The sequence below is a fragment of the Podarcis melisellensis genome (genome assembly GCF_964234715.1).
Source record: "Podarcis melisellensis genome assembly, chromosome: 10".
Classification (NCBI taxonomy): Eukaryota; Metazoa; Chordata; class Lepidosauria; order Squamata; family Lacertidae; genus Podarcis; species Podarcis melisellensis.
The window spans coordinates 43219716-43243439 of record NC_138542.1 but is presented as its reverse complement, the minus strand read 5'-3'; the positions used below and the strand labels follow the sequence as shown (position 1 = coordinate 43243439).

At 42.5% G+C, this 23724-nt stretch overlaps 1 protein-coding gene across 9 annotated transcripts; it reads left to right on the top strand.

Moving 5' to 3' along the window:
- The first annotated feature begins 233 nt into the window (after positions 1-233).
- Positions 234-22848, top strand: PDE6H (phosphodiesterase 6H). 9 transcript variants are annotated; one of them, XM_081928628.1, is made up of 6 exons: positions 234-509; positions 2311-2438; positions 13240-13262; positions 20600-20780; positions 22306-22346; positions 22472-22848. In XM_081928628.1, exons 4-6 carry the CDS (start codon positions 20638-20640, stop codon positions 22546-22548), a joined length of 261 nt encoding a protein of 86 aa, XP_081784754.1. In that variant the 5' UTR covers positions 234-509; positions 2311-2438; positions 13240-13262; positions 20600-20637; the 3' UTR covers positions 22549-22848. The 9 variants fall into 9 exon arrangements, with proteins under 9 accessions (XP_081784754.1, XP_081784752.1, XP_081784756.1 ...); XM_081928626.1 differs by lacking the exon at positions 234-509 and having other exon boundaries at positions 1515-2438; XM_081928630.1 differs by lacking the exons at positions 234-509; positions 2311-2438; positions 13240-13262 and adding exons at positions 11137-11373; positions 12681-12848.
- The last annotated feature ends 876 nt before the right edge of the window (positions 22849-23724 follow it).

The window sequence follows — 23724 nt, the reverse complement described above, 5'->3', positions numbered from 1 at the left end:
CTGCAGACAGAATGGATTCATTCAGGCATTGCTGGGCTGCGGTGCGGGGCGCATACCTGGGTTTCTGTAGGAAACATGCAGCTCTGTTCGGACGAGGCTTTCTGAAAGTGATATCTCTTGGCTGGGATGTTACTTGACTTTTAGTGCTCGGGCGCGGCTGGTTTTTAGGGAGAGGGTCCACAAAAATATAGGTTTTCCTTTTTGCACTTAAAAACATAGGTTTTCCTTTTTGCACTTAAAAAAATAAGTATGCATGTTTCATTTTGTGCACGTTGCCCGGTAAATTCCTCTGTTAGGTATTGTAACTCACATCAAGAAGATTATTGGGGGCGGGAGAGGGAGAGAAATAGAGATACCTAGATATATAGATATACACACACTGGATTTTCTGTTTGATCTTCACACTCCAGAAGCTTGTCTTGCAAAAGGGGTGGGCAGCCTTCAGCATTGTTGGATCTGCTCCCCCCCCCCGCCCCACAAGAATCCCAAAAGCTGCACACTGAAGCCAGGTGTGAAAGACATACCTTGCCTATTTACCCGAAGACGGTACAATTGGAATGGGTAGCCTCTGAGCACGTTTTGCCCCATATAACTTGCTTCCAGTAGCGGAATACAGGATGTAACACTGGCCAACAATTTGAGTGGTTTTGAAAGAGGATTGGACAGATTCGTGGAGGCTGCGTATACTTAAAGCACATTAAAAGCATTTACCCTTTACAGCGCTACAATTCCCAGCACCCTTAACAAACTACAGTTCCCAAGAGGTGGAGGGGATATGCTTTAAATGTAAGGGGTGCATGCAGCCAAAGGCTACCAATGGCTACTTGATATGTTTTGTGTTCTTCCTTTGCTGTCCGGCAGTGTGCCTCTGAATAGCAGAGTGGGGACAGTGTTGTTCTGCTCAGGTCCTGCTTTCAGGCTTCCCATAGGCATCTGGTTGGCAACTATGAGACCAGAATGCTAAACGTGATGGGCCTGCAATCCAGCCAGACTCCTCTTTTGCTTTTTCACACAGTTCCATTCCTGATGATGATTACAACAGCCTAATACACAGTGCTTTTTTCTGGGGGTACGCATACCCCTAAACATTTTGCGAATCTTTGTACTTTTGTCCATTCTACTGTATTTATTTCTCCCAAGCTGAACTATAAAATGGTGATTTTCTTGAGTCAAAAAAGCACTGCTAATACAGATGGGAACGGTAATATTGTAGTTTCTGTTGTTGAACAATTGGGAACCAAACACCCTTGCTGATCTACTGCAAAGTAAATCTGCAAGTTGAACCTGATCTACTTCTGCCTACCCCTGAGCTAGATGATTTTTACTACTTCCTGGTTCGTATTTCATCAGAGTACCACTTAGCTCCTGGTTCCTGCACAGAAGCACTGCATGCACGCAATTTTTTTGTTATGAAGAAATGTTGATTTCAGTATCACAGGAGAAGAGGGAAAGAATTAATGAAAGAAACCCCTGAGAAATGCATCCTAACTATGGGCATGACCCAGCCACATATAACGTTAAGCACTATTAAGTTTCACTTGGACATATGTGAGCATGTGCTTAACTCTGCCAGTGAGATCAGTGAACCTTATAAATGCTTAATTTTGGCTGATCAAATCTTGAAAAAGCATTCAGACACTGGAAGAAGCTGCCTAGGCTAGGGAATGATGAAGCAGGCATCTGTGGGGGTTGGTGTGCAGTCTGATCCTATTTATTTCAGTAGGTCTTACTCACAAGTAAACTTGCAGGGGATTACATCCAGCTTGTTTTGTTTCTATTTGTTCTCTCACCACTACAACATCTAGTCATTGGTCATTAAGGCTCCGTAAGGAAAACATTCTAAAACTATTAATACTTCTTTTACACAAATCCACTGACAGGCTTTATGCCTTAATTCAAAGTGCATTACAGATAACTGAGCAGCTCTAAAATACATTGAATGTTGTTCATTTCTGTAGCTGTCATCAGCTGAGCTAAAATATTACACTGTACCATAAGTACTGCTCTGGGTAAAGAGAGAGAAAATGAGATGAAAATCAGTAGCCAGAAAATGAACATGAGCTGGAAGAAATGGGTGCATGTTAGCTGGTTGCCAGAAGATAAACATATCACATGTGTGCATAGTGCATTACAAACAAAATGTATGATAGGTCTCTGCCCCAAAGGGCTTGCAATCTAAAACAGACACAGAAAACAACAGTGGAAGGGGTGGCAATGGAGGCATGGGCGTGCAAAGAAAGAAATATGTGGTACTGTGTGCTTAATAGGATTTATCCGACATTATGTTTGCATGTCATTCCATCCCCAAAGAATAAGGTGATTTAAGTGAAAAACCTCTATACTGTACGTACACAGGGGAAAGAACCCATTCTGTTTGTGACAGAAAATTTCTTCAGGCACGCAAGTACCACCCTTCAAAGTCCTGCAATATTTTACAGGTAAGACATTTCTTTTCTTGATTCCAAATAAAAATTTCATAGTTGGAAACCATTTTTTAAAGGATGACTTTTAATGGGCATTTGAGAAGGTTCAAATAGCGACTTAGTAATAAATAAGGATTTGCTCATTCCCAATGGAATTGGCTTATTTTTTCCTTTCAACAACTCTCCTTCTCTCTTGGCCATATTCCTTGGTGTTTTGAAATTCTTGTAAGTTTCAAAATGTTTGCCATGCAGCACTGCAGGTGGGGAGCAGCTATTAATGAAATTGTACTTGTGTCCTGCATCTGGTTGGCCACTGTGAACAGAATGCTAGATTAAATGGACATTGAACTGATCCAGTTGGGCTCTTACTAGGTTCCTATGTTTTTTAAAAACATGTCTAACAGTTCCTTGGATTACAGAACTAGTTGTGCAGTTATTTGGATTGCATCCACTATATAGAAAACCAAAACACCATTCATGGGATTCAGAACATTCACACTTCCCTAATGTTTGAAAGTTAAAGAGTTACTCTTGGCTACATTTGAAACCATTTAAGTTTTCATGTGCTATATTTAGAAATCTTGCTTTGATTTTAATTGCAATTTGTTACTGTATAACAAATAAACTCTCGGTCATTAAGGCTCAAATTGTTTCCAGGGAGGAACTTGGTGGAATGTAGTAACAACACTTCCTCTATAACCTTCTTCCTGTTTGCCAACTGTAAGAGTAAGAATGTCTATTAGGCAATTTCTTCTATGAGCTAGCTTCTAGATTAGAACATGGGTAGGCAAACTAAGGGGGCCAGATCCAGCCCAATCGCCTTCTAAATCCGGCCCACCGGCGGTCCAGGAATCAGCATGTTTTTACATGAGTAGAATGTGTCCTTTTATTTAAAATGCATCTCTGGGTTATTAGTGGGGCCTGCCTGGTGTTTTTACATGAGTAGAATGTGTGCTTTTATTTAAAATGCATCTCTGAGTTATTTGTGGGGCATAGGAATCCGTTCATTTCCCCCCAAAAAATATAGTCCGCCCCCCCCACAAGGTCTGAGGAACAGTGGACTGGCCCCCTGCTGACCCCTGTGTTAGAAACTGCAGATTCAGTTCTCTAATCCATACATTTCAGAACTTGCTGTTATATTCTGAGATTTAGCAAATGCTGTAACAGCCATGTTTTGTTTGTAAACCGAGAGGATCACCTTTCCTCAAGATGTATCCAAGTTGTAAGAGAAAATCCACTGAAATCAATAGACTTGACTAATTTAAGCCCATTGATTTCATTGGGTCTACTCCAAGTATGACTTAGCCTGCAGTCCTTGCCAGATCTACTCAGAAGTCAGTTCCTTTGAATTCAGTGTGACTTACTCCCAAGTAGGTGGGGTAAAGATTGCAGTCTCAGTTGGAATCAATCCAGCAAGCCTTGTTTACCTAGCAGTTTAGCTGTTATTGTATAAGAATTCTTGGAAGGCAGCTTGAACCTTGCTCCCCTGCAGATTCCTAAAGTGAAGCTGGTGTTACAAAGTATGAACGGTAGACACACCCTTCCATAATTGTGTAAAACACCGTAAGGACCCGATTTCCATGCATTACGTGATTTTTTTTATGGGAGCAGGAACAATTGCCATCTAAAATATGGAGCCTCTCCTTTTCAATTACACACAGATTCCAACTATAGTTGTGTTTAAATTACTGCATGATGAAAGGAGAGGCCACATTCCAAATGTGAGGAAAATTACTAAAATAAGATGTACAGCCTGTCAATATGGTCAGAATGTCTACATTCTCCGTAATGTGGCAGGTTACAGGTATATCGGCTGGATAGGGTATGTGGTTGATGTGTGCATAAAGAGAATATGTGTGCCAAATTATAGGACAGGGTGCTGGTATGGTGCAGTCAGTAGCATGCTCGACTGAAACAGAGAGTTATGAGTTTAAAATTCCCTCTACTAGCTATGAAGCTCATTGGATGGCCTTATGTCAGTAATAGGATACAGGAAGTTTCCAAATACCATTTGCCCATATAGCTCAGTGTTCTTCAACCATGGGTCTCCAGATGTTGGACTGCAACTCCCCTCATCCCCCAACCATCATAGCCAATCGGATGGTGGGAGTCAGACAGCATCTGGGGACCCAAGGCTGAAGAATGCTGATATAGTTCCATATTTTCTACACTGACTGGCAGCGGCTCTCCAGGATTTTTGAAAGGAATCTTTTCCAGCTCTACCCCAAGATCTGTTGCCTGCAAAGCAGGAGATCTGTTGTTGAGCTATGGCCTTTAATCCTAAACCTAAACAATCTCACAGATTTGTTGTGAGGTTAAGAGAGTGGTGGGGATCAGGAGAGAACCACTCTTACCATTATTTTAAAAATGTATATCCCACTGCATCTTGTGAAGATGCAACCCATGGTGGCTAACAATGTACGTGAATGGTGCCTGGAGCTAATTGGAGTAATAGTGGGAAAAGAAAGTAATAAACCAGAATAAGCCCTGGAGGGTAGGACTTGAACCAATGGATTCAAGTTACAAAAAAGGAGATTCTGACTAAACATCAGAAAGACCTTTTCGACCATAAGAGCTGCTTGAGAGTGGGAAGTTGTGGACTCTCCTTCCTTGGAGGTTTCTAAGCAGAGGTTGGATGGCCATCTGTCATGGATGCTTTAGCTGAGATTCCTGCATTTCAGTGAGTTAGATTAGATGGCCCTCATGGTTCCTTCCAGTGCTATAGTTACATGATTAAATTGCATTATAGGCCCACTGTATCAGGTGTCTGGCAAAGTGGGGACAGCCATCCACAATACTACAAAGGAAAAGGTATGTATTATGGGTATTGAGTGTTGCTGCTGATTGCAACTAGTACCTGAATGACATGTAAAGCTCTCAGGAGGCTTTGCACAGGTAGGAAGCGGGGCTTGTCTTGTTAACATACATGACAGTCCATCACTCCTCCACCATTTAGAAGATGGGGAGGTTTAATGCCTTATTAATCCGCTTACAGGCCAGCTAATCGCCTAGCTCCTGTCCCTAGCTTAAAGGTGAGAAAAGTAAGACACGTGGGCAAGTGCTGCTCCTGCTCCTTGCTGACTGATTGTGGCGCTGAGGCAATGATGCTTCAAGAAACATATGTGTTCAGGTTGGGGAGTGGAAAGGACTATGATGGAGGGAGACAAGGAGACTCATTCTCTCCTTCAATCCTTCTGTCTGCAATATTCCCCTCTCTTCCTACTGCCGTGTGAAAACCCTGTCAGTTCTCCATATTAGACCAAAGATTTGAAAAGAGATGTTTAAAAATGATGCATCATGAAATCTTTTAGATTTATAATTGCAGTAAGGAATACATATTTTCTTCAATGTTTGTGGGAAATAATACAACACATCTTGGTGCTGGTGTCTTTTAAAAAAGCAGCTAGGACCCAGATGAGGAATTCCAACTCCCATCAGCCTGTAAAGTTTGGAAAGCTCTCTTTGTTTCATGATTCTGAAAAAGCCACTGCAGCAAGCAGGATATTTAATTAAAGATGTTAGTGCGCCTCACTAATCCCCTTGGCTCCCTAAGGAAAGTATTGCTTCTAGAAAGGCTGAAATTTCAAGTTTAGAAATACATATTCTATAATTATAATTATAATAATATTCTATGTGCTATATCCAGGTTTTAGAATCACAACTGGATGTGAAAAGTGCATAAGTAAATTATACAGAAGTGCAGAACCTCTTTGTAGATAATAGATGTTAAGAGGCCTTGTGTCCATATACACATTTATATATTTTATGTAAAGTTAAATATTACAGATTTCAAAATTCAGTTCAACTTCTTGACTTTAATTTTTGGACTTAAAAATGTATTCATTTTATTTATTTAAAAGATTCATTAACAACCCTTCATAAAAAGATTCCAGGATGGTATACAAAAAATGTAAATAAACACGAAAGTGCACAATGCATATAAATAATATTTGAAACCGCTACATTAACATGAAACAAAAACAAGTTAAAATCTGAACGACTAAAGAGCATTGTAGAACAATCTGAAATCACTTAAAATACCCAGACAAATAGCAAAGTCTTCAATGGGTGCATAGCTAGGATCTGAGTATAATGCTAGTTATATGTACCTGGAAGTAAATCCCCATTGACATAAGCAGTGATTACTTCTGAGTAAACAAAAAAAGCCTCATTCTTCAGCAACTGAAGTACTATAGTGCCAAAGTACTAAAACAATTTGAAATATGGTGCATGTTTCCCTGAGAAATTTGCCTCTAGAGCCAGTGGACTAACACGCAGTTTTCTGCTGCTCCAGAGAAGCGGACACGGAGCAATGGATCCAAACTACAAGAAAGAAGATTCCACCTAAACATTAGGAAGAACTTCCTGACAGTAAGAGCTGTTTGACAGTGGAATTTGCTGCCAAGGAGTGTGGTGGAGTCTCCTTCTTTGGAGGTCTTTAAGCAGAGGCTTGACAACCATATGTCAGGAGTGCTCTGATGGTGTTTCCTGCTTGGCAGAGGGTTGGACTCGATGGCCCTTGTCGTCTCTTCCAACTCTATGATTCTGTTCTATGATTCTATGCAGTACAGGTGTTTCAAATGTAATTCCATAGTTGTAACTGGTCAGCTGATCAGCTGGAAAGATCCTCCAAAAGAAGCAAGGTGTGAGACTGCTCCAGCTGCAATCCTCTGCACATTTTAGCCCATTGAACATAGAGAATCATAGAACTGGAAAGGACACCAAGGGTCATCTAGTCCAACCCTCAATGATGCAGGAATAAGGAATACCTAAATAGCATAGCAGGAATTCTGAGAAAACATGCACAGGATTTTGCTGCATGAGAGTAAAAGCAAGCTAAGATTAGGGCTCTGTTGTGCTGCAGAAAATCTGCCTGAATGTCCTCTGGAAGGTCAGGATGTCACACAATACATACTTTTTAATAATTACTCTTTCCAGGGAAATGGCAAAATTCCTGTAAGTGAGCACAGAGTAAAGAACAAGTGCACTTTGAAACTGAACATCCGGTCCCAGTCCTGCAGCTAATTATATACACAGCAAAACACTGGCACTCTTATAATCTCATAAATCTCTTTGAACACTGTGTTAATAACTAGTTGCCTGCCCCATAGGGCCTTATTGATTTTTCAGCTCCTTTTATTAGATTGCAAATCTCTGGGCAGGAGCATGCTATATAATTTTACCCTTCCTACACGAGTTGCAGCAAAGCCAGTTATACACCTCGGCACTAAATTGTCCAGGGTCGTCGAAACAAAAGCAGATTGTGGAGACCTCTCCAAGTTGAGTGAACAGATGGCAAAATGTAGGAGCACCGGCTTCTATTATATGGCCGAGATGTAGGCACCTGCACAATGGTAAGAGTAGTCGCATCCCATGTTCCACCTCCTTTTTCCTTTACCCTGTTCACCCCCAGGTGGATGCCTGAAATGGAATATGACCCTGGAGGTGAAAAGTGTTCATCACTCCTGCTTTGCTCCAGCATAATTCAAAAAGTTCAAAACTTGTTACAGTGGTACCTCAGGTTACATACGCTTCAGGTTACAGACTCCACTAACCCAGAAATAGTACCTCTGGTTAAGAACTTTGCTTCAGGATGAGAACAGAAATTGTGCTCCGGTGGCGCATCAGCAGCAGGAGGCCCCATTAGCTAAAGTGGTGCTTCAGGTTAAGAACAGTTTCAGGTTAAGAACGGACCTCTGGAACGAATTAAGTACTTAACCCGAGGTACCACTGTATTAACTACAGTTGGCGGCCATTTTGCACAGGGATTGCGAATGTCGGCGGAGCAGACATAACCCCGCCCTGCCCGTTTACACCCCTGTTCTGAGCCCTTCCAGGTCCAAAATGACCTGTGCATTGGTGGTTGCACATCAATTGGACACACGGAAAATGATTACCTCCTCTAGTGTGTCACCAACTCAGGTGCTTTTTGCTGCCGGGGGGGGGGTGAGTTTCTGGAGTGGGAAAGGGATAAAGGACACTGCTCCAAACATGGGTATTTTATACTTATATACAAGGGCATCAAATTTTGCTGGTATCACACTGGAAAACGTAAGAATGGGAGATATGTAAATGTTGCCATATGGGTTTTCTTAGAGGTAGGAAAGTATATATTTTGTAGTTAAGGTTACTAAAAAAATTCTAGTGGGACACGCCAGGCAAAGTACACAAGTATACAGCTACACACAAGCCATGGACTCTGTGTTGGATCCCTCTGGTTTCCATATGGAAAACAAGCTTAAGTTATCATTTTGGAAGACTGAATTAAAGTGAAAACAAGGTTTAAATGGAGTACTCATTTTGAAAGGGTATGGTGTTTCTCAGCAGAACTGAGGTGAAAGCTGTCTGTTTTCAACAATAAAATTGGCAAGGCAGTCTTAACTGCATGCTCTGACTCAGGACCAAACAAGCTGAGATGTAGGAGAAGATCCATAATCCAATTTCCCAGCAGTGTATCTGAAGTTTAAAAGCAGCTGCAGCACTTGTTCCCACATTTAGGGGAGAGATAATAAGAGTTCATGAATCATCAGTAATGCTGAGAAAGAGTAGTTGGAAAGATTTTTTTTTCTTCCTCTCTCACAATATTGGTACCTTTGGTCACAGCCACCCAGCAAAAGTTATCTGCGATAGGGTCAGGAAAGAAAAGGGAATTGTCCCCCATCCCCTTTAGAATTCACTATCTGAAGAGGTAATGACGGCCAAAGTTTAAACGGATCTCAAACCTGATTAAGCAAATCAATGGACAATCATTCTGTCAACGGCCGTTCACCATGACAGCTAAATGGAATCTTTATGTAATTATCAGGTGCTGGAAGTAAACAATACGAGACATTTGTAATCTTCATATCCTGCTTAAGAGCTTCCAAATGTGTGTGGCTTGTTGATTTTGGAACAGAATGGTGGACTGGAGCAAGGTTGGGAAACTGTGGTCCTCCCATATGTTGTTGGGCTGCAACTCCCATTATCCCTGAGCATTGGCCATCCTGGATGGAACTGATGGGAATTTTTAATGGAAGTTGATGGAAGCACCACACTGGTGAAGGCTGTGTTACAGTAGTTTTATTTACCATTCTCCTTCATTTCTGGTGTTGTTTATTATTATAGATAACGAAGCGTTTTAATTAAAGATTGGAAGAAGCAAAAATGCTATAACAGATGGCTATGGCAAAACCAACAATTAGCAGAGGGAACATCTAGTTCTTCCAGCCTTTCCATGACATATAGTACAGCTTACCCCATGATGTGATGTCACAACGTACCAAGTTTCCCCATCCCCTCCCAGCAGTCATCAGTTATTCAGAGCAGGGATGGGGGAACCAATCATATCACAATACAAGCCAACAGGGCCGACTCAATACATTTTGGCACCTGAAGTGAACCACAAGATGTTGCCCCCGCCACCAGGGAAGAAGGATTGAGTGAAGAGCTACATCAGGCGCAAAGGGGCAATCAAATCAACTTTCCCGAAAGGTTGGAATGGGAATCAAAGGCCATTGTGAGAGGGAAAGGGAGCCACTCTGAATCATGCTGGGTGCAGAGCCTAGGTAAATGGTAAAGGTAAATGACCCCTGGATGGTTAAGTCCTGTCAAAGGCGACTATAGGGTTGCGGCGCTCATCTCTCTTTCAGGCCAAGGGAAAGTTTGTCTACAGACAACTTTCCAGGTTATGTGGCCAGCATGACTAAACCACTTCTGGCTCAACGAAACACTGTGACTGAAGGCAGAGCTCACGGAAACGCCATTTACCTTCCCACCTATTTATCTACTTGCACTGGTGTGCTTTCAAACTGCTAGGTTGGCAGGAGCTGGGACAGAGCAATGGGAGCTTGCTCCATCATGGGGATTCGAACCGTCGACCTTCTGATTAGCAAGCCCAAGAGGGTTATATGCAACTGCAAAAGTTGCGAGGTGTGGGCATACCGCATCATTTCCAATTGGTTCATGTCCTGTAGCTTCTTGCTGAAATCTTGTAACTTTTTATGCCACAAATGCTCCTGGATTCATGTTGTCCGACTTTTGTTACGCTATAGTGCAAGTGTGCCCCCCACCTGATGCCAATAATTCAGTTACCGTATTTTTCGCCCCATAGGACGCACTGCCCTATAGGACGCACCTAGGTTTTGGAGAGAAAAATAAAGAAAAATAATTTATTTCCCCCCCAGGCACGGGGCTGGCGTGGAGGAAGCCCGAGCTTCCCCCGACCCCAGTCCCCAGAACAGCCTGCTATCCGCAAGCCTAGGGAGGCTTGGCGCCGGGCTCCGGAGGGTTGCGCAGAGCTTCCTGAAGCCTGTATTCGCCCCATAGGACACACCCACATTTCCCCTTCATTTTTGGAGGGGGAAAAGTGCGTCCTATAGGGCGAAAAATACGGTACATTGGGGAAGCATTGCAGAACAACTAATAAAGCAGAATAGTGTGTGGGCTATCCAGTATTAATTTACCAATAATGCACAATTATTGTATCAATTACCGTATATGTTGTAGAATACACTCGCCAAAACACAACACCCACCGGGGTGCCAAGTTGAATAAAATATTGGGGGGGGCAGGTAAGCCCCGCTTTGCATAATCGATTAGAAGACGTCAGGGGTGGGGAGAAAAACAAATGAAAATCCATCTCTTTGCTCTGCCCTTTGGCAGTTAAGACAGGATGTTTTGTGGGACTTGCCTCTATTGCTCAATTTGTTCTGTTCCGGCTGGAGCAGTTTAAACTTGTTTTTAAAACCGTGACTGTTCTGTCTGTCTTTGTGTTTGTGTGTTCTGTTGTTGTAGCCAGCCTTGCGGTGAAAAGGTGGGTAAGGAATCTCATAAAGAAATAAGGAAATGGTAAAAGAGGCCCTAAGCCGTGAGGCATGTTAAAAAGAGAGGAGAGAGCAAGTACCGCATAAAAAGGGGACAGTGGGAAGAAGCAACCCTTTGCGTGGCTGCCGAGACAGATGGAAACTCAGAGGTGAGCAGACATGTGGGTGGAGTAGCGGCGGCAGATGCAACAAGCCAGCTGCTGAATCTGTGCATGGTTCCTCCAGCTGGCTGCAGCCAACACTTATCATGTCATGTGCAACATGAATAATCTCAAGGTCCCAGGCACTGTGCGGAAGAGATTTCATCCCTGAGGGATGTGTGTGTGTATATGTATTGGCATTCACACACAAAAGGAAGGCACATGGCCTCACAAACTACAGTCTCTTTTCTCTAGAATTGTCTTTTAAAAAAATTAATGTGTCCTGCTCATGTGCCTTTAATAGCAACCTAACACAAGGGTGGGGGCAGACTGCTGTTTTATCACGGGTGCATTCTGCAACCTGTTATTGACTGTCTACACTTCCACTTGTCTTATGCCTAGAAAGCTTTCTATGCACAGGTTTGAGTGATTTTCTGTTTGCCCCCCTGCTTTCCATACTCTTTAGCGCTGAATTGGAGCAAGCATCAATCCGCAGAAAACCCTATTGATGTTTGCTGCTATTCGGCAGTAAAGATTTTCATGGGGGGAAGTGGTGGGACAAGCAGAAGTCTGGATGAGCCCACAATTACCGTATAGTGCATTAGTGGTGGGTTTCTTCTGCATCATTAGTTGTTCTGTGGTGATTCCACAACACTACCACGGTAATGCTGTCTAGTGGGGCTACAGCGCAACAAAAGGAGGATAAAAGAAACCCAAAACGTTTGTGTTATAAAAAGTTACAGGACTTCAGCAGGAAGTTACAGGATATGCACTGATTGGGAATGAAGCAGTGTGACTGCCCCCAAACGTTTTCAGGTGCAAGCAGTATTGAAAGTGGGATTGTATGTGACCACCCCAATAGCATCATGAGCAGAAATAATCATGAATGTGCAATAAAAAGGACATGGGGGGGACACACACAGAAATGTAGCTGTTGGAGCCCCTTCAGACATCCTTATCGTTGTGCACTCATCATGATTTGTACTCGTGATGCTGTCAAGGTGGTCATAGGCAATCCTACTTCATACACCTCTGTGGGGAATTCCACAAATCAAGGCCTGCCACTACAGACTGCGTCCATTGGGCCATAGAACACCCTGCTGGCGTTCTGGTGGGATCGCCCCATTTGATCTACGTCAAGGGGAGATCCCTGCACCCAGGATCAACCCTGAAGGAATAATCAATCAGCAAGCAGTCAGGTTGATTTAGGATGTATACCCAGTGCCTATGCCAAAATCTACTACATCTGTAATCAATGAAGTTGTGGCCAATTTTAATCCCAGATTATTGTTTTGTCATCATTTTTGCTTTTGCAGAACCTCCACCCGGGTTACCGGACCAGTGTGCTTGGACATAGAAAAGCCCTCTCCTAAAATGTCATAATCTGCACTTCTGAGGGTGGTGAAGCACCTCTCGTGACCTTAACACCTGAGAGCATCTGTAGTGATGGATGAGGTCTTTCAGATATTCAGGACCTAAGTTGTGTAAGGCTTTAAAGACCAATACGAGCACCTTGAACTGGGCCCATAAAACAAACTGAAAACTAATTATTGTAGTTACTGCTACCAAGTACACAGGCACACTTCTCAGACTTGGAGCCACATGTTATTATGTAACTGGAAGATATTAGACAGAAAATGTACAGTGAATACTATCAAACAGGAGAAGTGTGAGTCTCTCTAAAGGATCTTAACAATCTGGTGTTGAATTGAAAAGTACCCCTTTTGTTGTTTTGTTCCTAATCATTTGGCCCAGGGCTTCCCCTATTCTGGCACTGTTGAAAAAGCTTTAATTTCATACAATAGCTTCTGCATCTATGTGAGAGCCTCCCCCTATGTATCTGACTCCCCCTTGTATTTTCTTTACTTTTTTCAGATAAAGTGAGAATTTCAGGGCAGGTGAGAAATGTCCAGTCGGTGCCAGACAATCTCATCCCCTTCCTCTGAGGAATGTTTTCTCGTGCTTGTAGTATTTTAATACAGCTCCCCCAAAATGCACTCTAAAGTAAATCTGGGATCAACACTCTCAGAAACATGTCCACTCCTCCTCCTCTGAGGCATGACACATTGTCATTGGTGCCATTTGACAGTGAAGTCACCTGGTGGATTAGGACACCCTGGAGTATTTCTGGAGGGTGCTTTGCCTTTCAGAGAGATTTTTCTCATCAAGCGGGTGGGAAATAACTTCATGGTTTCCAAGAGGAGCTCACAACACTGTAAGTTTTCATTTATTAAAAAAAAATCTGCATCTTGTAGACAGGAAAGCAGGGAAGAAAGAAAGGAGTTCTTGTGGACTGTGCTTTGAAATTAGAAAAAAGCATGGATTGAAACCCAGGAGGACTTGTTTAAACTTCCATTTTCTTTTATCTTTTTTTAATCTGGAGGACTCTTAACACCAGCAGTAAAGGTTATATAATTTGCCTTATGATTATGTGACTTTTTCAAGATGAATGCAATAAATCTTTCATTGGACTCAGTGTAAATAGGTAGTCAGTTGACATCCAGGCAAGTTTTATTTTGCTAGTCACTTTTACCATAGTATTTTTCTTGGTAGCGTTTTGGCTTACCCGTTGGCAGTTGCAAACTTCATGGGACTCTAGTCTTAGCTGAGTTGACTTACAGAATTGTCTGAAGTGGTTGGGGAAATGTAATTAAAGAGCTGATTTATCAAGGGTGCATGGTGGGTGTCCGATGTGGTCTCTGAAGGACTTTAAAGTGTTGATGCCTTGAGATTATATCAGGAAGATGGAAGGGTCGTAAAGGCTGAAGTTGGAGCAGGGTTTCACCTGATTCATAAAATATTCAACCAATTACAAGGAGCCGCCAACATTTCTTCCTCCACAATATGATGTCTGCTGCCTGTACATTCTTATTATCAGCAAGCTAGTGGCTGGGAAAAGATGTGTAGTGAAAATGTATGGTGATTGCATTTAGACATTGAGAGAGAGAGAGAGAGAGAGAGAGAGAGAGAGAGAGAGAGAGAGAGAGAGAGAGAGAGAGAGATTCCCCCTTTTAAAGCATTTCTCCTTTGGCTTCAGAAGAATAAAATATCTGGTCATCAGCAGATGTTGGAAATAACTGATTTTGGGCAATCAGTCTCCCACAAAAACCAAACTGGAATAGCATGATTTCTCAATACAACCATAATTATGTCTGAATCTCGATTAAGAAGATTCTAGGTAGCAAATGGCTAGAGTGATATCACAGGTGCAATACTTATGAATGGCTTCTTTTGGAGCTCCTGCCTACTAGTGTGTACATGCTTCCTATTTACTCTGCATCCATTGCACCCCCACTGCTAGCTTAGGAAGCTGTGTTCACCCGACATTAGCCACAATCTATATTTATCTCGTATTGATCCTGTCATTTCTTGTGGAACGCTGCATTTTTATGTGCTTATCCCCAAACCAGCTTCAATATAAATTGAGAAAAAGAATGGCTTAGCTGTGTTCTAATGCAGTGATGGATCCACAGCCTACCATTCTGAGGACAACCACGGGACACACAAAGGGCTCAGTGTATGGTGAATTTTGGATTGCACTTAAAAGTACACCAGCTTTGAGTAGTTAGTGATACTTGGTCTTCCCATGGCCCAGCGTGTGATATTCTTGCCAGACATGGAGCTGGGATATGAGATGTTTCCAGGGTGATAAATCAAAAGGGATCAGAACAGCCCACGCAGAGTTTTGTATCTGGCCCTGCTGTAAAGAACATCAGCCAGAGAATCTATTTTGCCTTTCCTAAAGGATCAGAGATAAATGCCGTGAAAGGGAGGGATTAGGAAGAAGCAATTTGCCATTTGTGCACAAGCCCTCCTACAAGACGTTCACAAAGGGAGGAGGGGGAAGATTAACCTGGATACCAACCCGGAGGTGGGTTGCCATCTGACAGCATCAGGATAAGAGCATTACCGTGGACAAGATTGCATTAGGTAAAATTAACCATCTGACGACGTACGCAATGTCTTTACACAATGGATTAACTCCTTGACTGAAATAGGGACCTGCCAGAGCCAATTAGAAAGCGCCGAGTTTGAAGTGAAGGTTGGAGGAAAAAAGGACACGCAATTGCACAGCACTTTTCAAGGCATATTTCACTGCTGACACCTGCACTGGTTCGCTCATCCCAGGACTGTTTTTCCAATAACAACAGGCAATATTAGTGGCGGAATTGCTGTCTTACATTAACTGAGAGGTAAGTTCCCAAGGGATCTAAAGGAGTCCTTGAAAGGCATCAATCCAAAAGTTGAAGCGTGAATCGAGGGGTTCAGTCGCGGGCACTTGATACAGGACAGTGATGGTGGAAACCCAGGATCAATGGCTTGGGATGAAGAAATCGGCTGTAACGTTGTGTGCTACCCAACTTGATGAATTCTACAGAGAAACTTACTCAGTAGCTCTGAAGGGCATTGGTGGAGAATGGAGTGGGGCATTTCTGTCATTGGTGGGAAAGGATTGCTAGCCCCTTTTCCCCGCTGGTCTGTTATTGACAGCAGGTAAAAGAAGTGGACCGTTGTATTTTTTTTCCTGACTAGATGAGATGCATGCATTGGTGACAGGGTGGTGGTGAAGAAATAGGAAGGATCGTTTGTGGCCACTGCTAGATCCCCTTTCTCTCTATTCCTTTTAATATTGAGCCGGGTGAGAACTCAGTTTACAGTAACTCCCCTTGACTACAGGCAGCACATCTCTTTGCCAGTTACAGTACCCTTGTTCTGAAATGGAAGCAACATTTTATGAATCCTTGAGGTGGTACCGTCCTTCCCCTTTGCTTTCTAAAAGGAGAAGCAGAGAAACTGGGGACAATCTGTTTGGAAATAGCATTAGGAACCTAGGAAGCTCCCTCCTAACAAGTCAGACCATTGGTCCAGCTAGCACAGAGCCATCTACTTACGGAATGGCAGGGAGGCTCTTGCATCCCAGACACAGCTCTCTCTGAGCCCTATAGATGCCGGGGATTGAATCTGGGACCTTCTGCATGCAGAGCAGGTTCCCTGCCACTAGGCTCCAGCCCTTCCCCATTGCTTTATGATTCCTTTCTATACCTCACAAGACTACAATCCCCAGCTCCCTTAACAAGCTACATCTTCCAGGGTTCTTTGGGGATCTTATATGCTGTATATGCACAGTGTGTACATGCATACATGGACATGGTCTTGCTGTGTGCATCTTAATGCCTTTCTAAATTTGTGCGTTCAAGTCTCTTTCCCTGAAAATTTCCTGATGTTTCGTTCACTCAGGGATACATCCCACATTTTCAATGAAACCCAGTCCAAGCTTCTCAAGAGCATCCTGTGAGCTGTTTATTTAAATAGGTTTTCCAGCCAAATGTTCCTCTTGCTGGAATTGTTTACCACAATGACTGTTAAAGTATGTAATTTGTAACCATGGATGTAGTTTGGGCATATGCAATCTCTGAAAGCAGCAGGATCAGTATACAGCATGAAAACCCTAAGAACAGAGTGGTTTCCCTCCCCCCAGCACTTTGTCACTTCTTTAAAGAACACACACACACACACACACACACACACTTGTCCTTAAGATGCTACAGGTCTGTTCGTGCTAATGCAAACTGGCAGAGGTCCATTGGCTTCAGCAAAGAATCTGATCCCAGAATGGGATTTGGCTGTGCCCCAAATTTCCTTGATCAAATTGTTTAGACTTTCCTCTTGAACTTCCTAGCTCTCAAAAAATGGAAATAAAACATTTTTCCTAACTCAACACAACATAAAGAAAGTCTAGGAGCTTACTGGAAAACATGCCAGTTGGTTTAATGTACTACACCTAGCACAGCAATCCCACGCAGAAAACCACCATCAGTTCTGAGAAGCTTACTCCAGAGTAAGAGTGAGTCCCATTGAACTGAATTGGACTTACTCCCAAGTAAACATACTTAGGAATGAGCAGCTAGTCATTAGCTATGTCCAAATTCATAATGTAACTCCTAATATGGCTTGCAGGTCTATGGTGATAGAAGACATGAACTGAAATTATTTGCAGATTTGTCACTTTGGTCTGATCACAGCATTTGGCTGAACCACGAGCAACTACAAATCTTCCAATGTTAAATATTTATCGACTATACAACATACATTAAAGTGGCATGAAAAGAAGCAGATAGTTCGTTTGTGAAGTTATTACAAGTTGCTCCTCTTGAGCAATGCGATTGCTGAAGCGTCTTTGGAATCTCATAAACAAGCTGCGTATAATTATTAGCAACAACGAACCATAATACATTTGTTAAGCAATTCTGTCTCATTCTTCATTTCAAGAGCAGATCCCAGCCTTTTACATACAGTACATTGTTGGAATAAAAAGTCTTAGCCACCATTTCAGAAATGTTTTTGAGGGCAAGCTGTACCCTGCTCTTTGTTCTTCAGGTAATAGTTGTTTTCTTTGTGAAAATTCTACCTGCATGTTTTTATAGGCTAGAGACATAAAAATATCCCACTGCTGTGGAGAGAGATATGAGGAGATATTAGCAGGCTGCGCCAAGGAGATGCAGTATGGTGCTCTGACATAAAGAGATTAAGCACCAGCTCTTATGTCTGGGCTAATTTTGTCCTCTGACATCAGGGATCAGCCTGAGAACAAGCCATGAGAAAAGTCGAGAATGGGAGTTGCATAATGCTTATGCGGAGGAGAAGGGACAAACATGTGACTTCACATGTGTGTGTGAGGGACAAAGAAGAAAGGACGAAACCTTTTCCTTTGGCACTTAGGCATAGAGGCCATTTTGACTGGGAAGGTGGCTTTGGCCTAATGGACAATGAAAGCATTCAAATAACTGGTTTTTGGTTTTGGCAGTGTGTGAGCTACGGTGGACAAAATTTCTCCGGTTTTTTAGCCCCAAGCTTCCCAATTTTCCTAACTTAAGTTCTGTTTTCCATATTTCTCCATCCGTTTACAGCAGGCATCCCCAAACTCAGCCCTCAGTCCCATGTTTTTGGGACTACAACTCCCATCATCCCTAGCTAACAGGAGCAGTGGTCAGGGATGATGGGAATTGTAGTCCCAAAACATCTGGAGGGCCGAGTTTGGGGATGCCTGGTTTACAGTGTATGCAGTTATTTATTTATTTTGCCTCATGAATTTCAGTGTGCCTTTCTCACAAAATAAGACATTTTGGTATGCAGTTTTGTCTGTGGTGCATATTTTTTTGCAAACCATTTCCCAAAGATATGCAGCTTTGTACATGTTATTTGGTTGGAGAAACTTCACTGAGAAATTAGGAGAAGCGAGAATGTCGAAGGACAGCTGCATTTTAGTTTGCATATTGTTTCAGGAAGTGTTGATTCAAACTGAATTCCTTCTGCCTCCATTGTGTTGAGACAAACCCCACAGATGTCAAAGCAGTGGACCTGCTACTTCAGCCAACAGAAAGTCCTTTTTGTCAAAATTGGTACATTGGTTCACAACCAACGGGTAGGAAGTCATAAGCGGACATCACCTTAGCCATTTTTTGTCTTGTTTAGGGTTTTAAAAGAAAATATGAAAGATTGGATGAAGGGACCAGATGTGAAGCACTCCTTCTCCCTTAGGAGATGTATAGAAGATGAAATGTCAGCAGTGGAATCTTAATCCACCCTTGCATGAAAAGCTGCCCATTGCAAAATACCGCTTTCTTTCAGCTGCTAAAATTCAGAAGCCCTGCCCTTTTTTGCCCCATTTTTGGTCACTCTAGTTCTCAGAAAGGAGCAGGCAGAAGAAGGGGCTAAGGGGGTTCTGGGATGAAAAAGTTGAAGACTTTAGCTTCAGTCTAGCATATGGAGGTCCAAATCCTATTTCAGCAGTATGTTCACCAGGCTGCCTTGCATGAGCTGAGAACAGTGGCAGACCTACATTTTTTGGGTCCTGGAGGTGAACTGTCATGGGGGCCCCTTCGCAACCAGCAACGAGTTCTGGCTAACCAATGCTATCTTCTTCAAATGGGTTGTTTCATGACAGATCACCACACTTTTACAACATCTGTGGTACTGACTCTAAAACTTCGGGATTGTTGAAATATATACTATACAACAAAAAAATTAATCTGAGTCGTGCGACTCAAATTGGGTGTATTAGACCCCAAAATTTTAATCAATGTGGACTAAAGCTGCTTCTGGGGCCCCTCTGTGTTCAGGGGCCCTGAAGTCTAATCTTTATTAGTTTCATAGTAGATCTGCCCTGGCTTAAAGATTGGATATACACAGGCAAACACACACACACACACACACACACACACACACACACATACATACATACATACAACTTCCATCGTTGCTGACCTTTGACTATCCCGGCTGGTGCTGATGGAAGTTAGAGTCCTAACAACATCAAGGGGCTGAACGGTTCCCCTTTCCCGCTATGTAGGAACACTAGAGCACACTTCTAGCAATCAGTATGGCAAAAAGCATCAAGCGTTTGGGCTGCTGTAACTGCAAGTGCTAGGCACAGAAGTAAATAAGGGAGGAACATAAGCAATTGCCTTCTATCAAGTCAGATTATTTGCCCATCTACCCCTATATTGTTTTCTCTGTGTGGCAACAGGTCTCCAGGATCTCAAGTAGGGGTTTTCACATCACTTATTATCAGCTGCTGCTTCTTTTACTGGATATTAAACATGGGATCTTCTGCATGCAAACCGTATGTTTTATCACTGAGCCATGTTTCCCCCCCACAAATGATGGCTCCTAATCTTTCAGCTGGCCACTTAATGCAGCTGAATGGGCAGGTGTAAGGTTTTTCTCTGTGCTATGAAAATCTCCTGCACATCACACTGACATTCCCGCCCACCCTCCAGCCAACCAGTCCCTGATCAGTTAACAACAATGGTCTTAATGCCAAACTTCAATATCAGCTCAAATCTCATAACAATTTACTGAACACGGAGTCATGGGGGGGGCAATTTGTGTAGTATGCAAACATACCTCCATTGTTGCCTGATGAGCAAAAATGGAAGGGCCAGATCCCACTGTATAAATGGCTCCATTATTATTATTTTTAAAGTAGCAGTTTGTGCTTAAATCCCAGTCACTTTACATGAGCTCAGATGCATAGGTTTTGCTGTGATTTTGAAAAACACTGTAGCGCCGGAAAGAGTTATATGGTTGTAGACAGCATAACCAGACTGAACTGAGGGCAGGGCTCCTACCGCTTTAAAGTAGGGGTCTAGGTTTTCCAACTCTAATGACAACAAGGGTTGTAAATTGTAAGTACCCCTCTTTTTTTCATTAACTGTGTTTATTTGTGTTCCAGAGATCTGAAGCAGGAGAGTGCCTCACAGGAGGTGAAGAATGACTGAGAACGCAGCAGCACCTGCCACCCTCAATGCTACAGAGACAACTGGACCTACCACGCCTCGCAAGGGGCCTCCCAAGTTCAAGCAACGGCAGACACGGCAGTTCAAGAGCAAGCCCCCCAAAAAAGGAGTAAAAGGGTAAGAGTAGGAATTCAGAAGCCAAAGCCTTCATTCACTCACAAATGGGCTTTTAAGATTCTGCATTACCAAACTGCAACTATTAGGGCATCACCCCTACTGTAACTACATACGTGTAACTGGGCAGGGGGCAGGCCTTATTTATTCCTCTTTTACCACTGCCTCCATTTCCCTCTTCCTTCCTTGGTTGTTTCCCTTGCGTCAATATCTAGATTGTAAGCCCCTTGTGATAGCGGCCTCTTTTCTCATTCTGAATAACGCATCATGTGCATAAAGGCTGAGGAACCTTTGTCCTTCCTGAACTACAACTCCCATCAGCCCTTACCCAATGATCAAGAGTGATGGGAGTTGTAGTACAACAGCTTACTGGAGGGCCACACTTTCCCCATTCCCGATGTTAATGAATGATGGTACAGTATGTTGTGCTTCAGGCCATAGACTGAGGTGTGGCAGGTATCTTGACTTAACCTGCATAATGCTATAGTCCTAAACATAAATATTGGGGAATAAGCCCCATTGAACACAGTGGTACTTACCCATGAATAAACGTATGTAGGACTGCATTATAAATGGAGCTGGGCTCTGTAGTTGTTTGTAATGGTCTTGTCTTGGTTAGATCATGCAAGGAGACAGAGGACAGAGGAAAGGCCTTATGGGGATAGCTTGATATGGTTTATACTATAGGACCTTTGCTAATGGGTCCTATCAGGGTATTTTACAATGGAAAATACATGAGTGATGGACTGGGGTGATATTGATGTTAAGGTGCTGGAGCAATGGGGAGGAGTCCTGGGCATACAGCAACATTACAGTTGATTCCATTATATGGCCTTAGGTTTCACACTGATATACTTTTCATATGTTGTGGCCGTCTAGTTTCGGAATCTATCTTGCTAGTTAAATACAGTCTATTTTATGGTGGGATGGCAAATCCGTTGCCCTCCAGATGTATCTAAGCCAGGGTACACTTCCTGTTCTTGGCTTTCTTATGAGACAGCATGATGAGATGGTTTAGCATAGATTTGATGGCCTGCTGATGAGCAGAAGCTCTGTGACTATATGCTTAGGGAGCAACGGTACAAGCATGTTATCACCCATATTTCCTAGGATATTGTTTCTCTATTTTGGTTTGACTTGGTTCTCTTCTGTGTGAATAGATGCCCCTGCGTGGCAAGCCAACATTGGAATCAGCATGAGTGACATGAGTGAGAGGCTCAAAACTCTCTGAAAATTGCAGGGTTTTTTGTGCCTCTTTGTAAGGAACAAATTGATCATATTTAAAGATATTTGTCCCATCTGTTTGTACATAGTAATGCTTAGAAGCCAAACAAGACCAAGCCAAATGCAGGAGCTTGCTAATGGTGGAGAGAATATCCAGGCAGTACAACTTGATCTTGCAGCAGAAAGCAAACACAAAATCAGCTGTTCCTTTGCATGTTCTCTTTGATTAGGAAATATATATATATTAATAAATACACAAACATATGGTTGCAACTCAAACTTTCTTCTGTTGCTTTTTCCATAGTTTTGGAGATGATATCCCAGGAATGGAGGGCCTTGGAACAGGTAATTAATAGGCAATATTGCTCTATTATTCCCTGTGCTATTTTCCTCCACCACAAGCCATCTTAAATGAGCTTTTCCATCTTGATCTATGTAGGCATAATAAGCTTTCTCTCTCTTTCTTGCAGATATTACAGTGATTTGCCCTTGGGAAGCTTTCAGCCATCTGGAGCTTCACGAGTTGGCACAGTTTGGAATCATCTAATCTACCAGAATCCCTGCTTTTGACCGGAGCTCTGAAACAGTCTATCACCTGTGATACTTATTTCCACTCCTTCTTCAAAAATTCTGACATTTAACAAAACAGATGGCTTTGTGGGGTCAGTTTTGAGCAACTTTCTTCTTAGATTTACTTTGCAAGAAAGGGTGTTAAAAATATATCCAACTGGCTCATCAGCTAAGAAGTTGGAAAGGTTCTAAATGTTTTCTTGTAAAATATATTGTGTTCTTTTTCTCCCTAAACTTCTCTTTCTATGTACCATCTAGGATTTATCTGTATATATACCTTACCTATATGTTTTCATCTCATCTTGGATAAGTTATGAGTCTGTGTGCTTGCATATGCAATCCTAGAAGTCTTTGAAGTTTCACTCATTGTTCAAATCTGCTCCCACGGCTCTCCTGCGCATCCATGAAAATGATCACAAGCTTTGAATTGCATTCCCACATAATGAATATCCAAAACGATGTGTAGGGATGTTTCCAAACATTCCATAACCATAAGCAGGATACCCAGAGAGTTGCAAAAATAATTTCCCATTGTGCCAGGAAAAGACTTTGGAGCCTGCTAAGTTGCATAGGCAGTAACACCACAGAAGCCATAAAAAGCAAGGGCTTGATAACACTGTAGACATTTTCTTAATTACAGGTTTATCAATGTAGATGTTAGATTCCTGTTGCTCTAATAAAAGTTCCCGTTGCTCTAAGAAAAGTACATTAAAAACATGGTATTTATATCCTATCACACTTTTTCATTCTTCTTGAGTAAAGTCTTAGTGACATCAGTTGCAGAGATTTCCTTTTCTTGCTCTGTCCAAGCTGAAAAGCACTCTCGTTTATTATTGTCACATGGTTGAGGTATGGCAAAGTCTCCCAAGCAGAGGTGGCTGGTGCCCAATTGGACTCTTAGGGTAGAAGGCAGGGAAGCCAATGATAGGCAAGAACAAGAGCCAATGACAGGCGAAGTCAACTAATTCTAGTTTTGTCACCACCCTCCTCTGTGCTGACTTCTACAAGGTCAAAACTGAGACTATGGAGGAGGAAGCTTATAGCCAGGAATAACTCCTGGACTAGTTTTAACTAAGAAGGCAGGAAGATGGGAGGCTGCCTGAGAGCAGACTAAGGTTGAGGGGGCAATGCCCTATTTGCCCTAATGGACCAG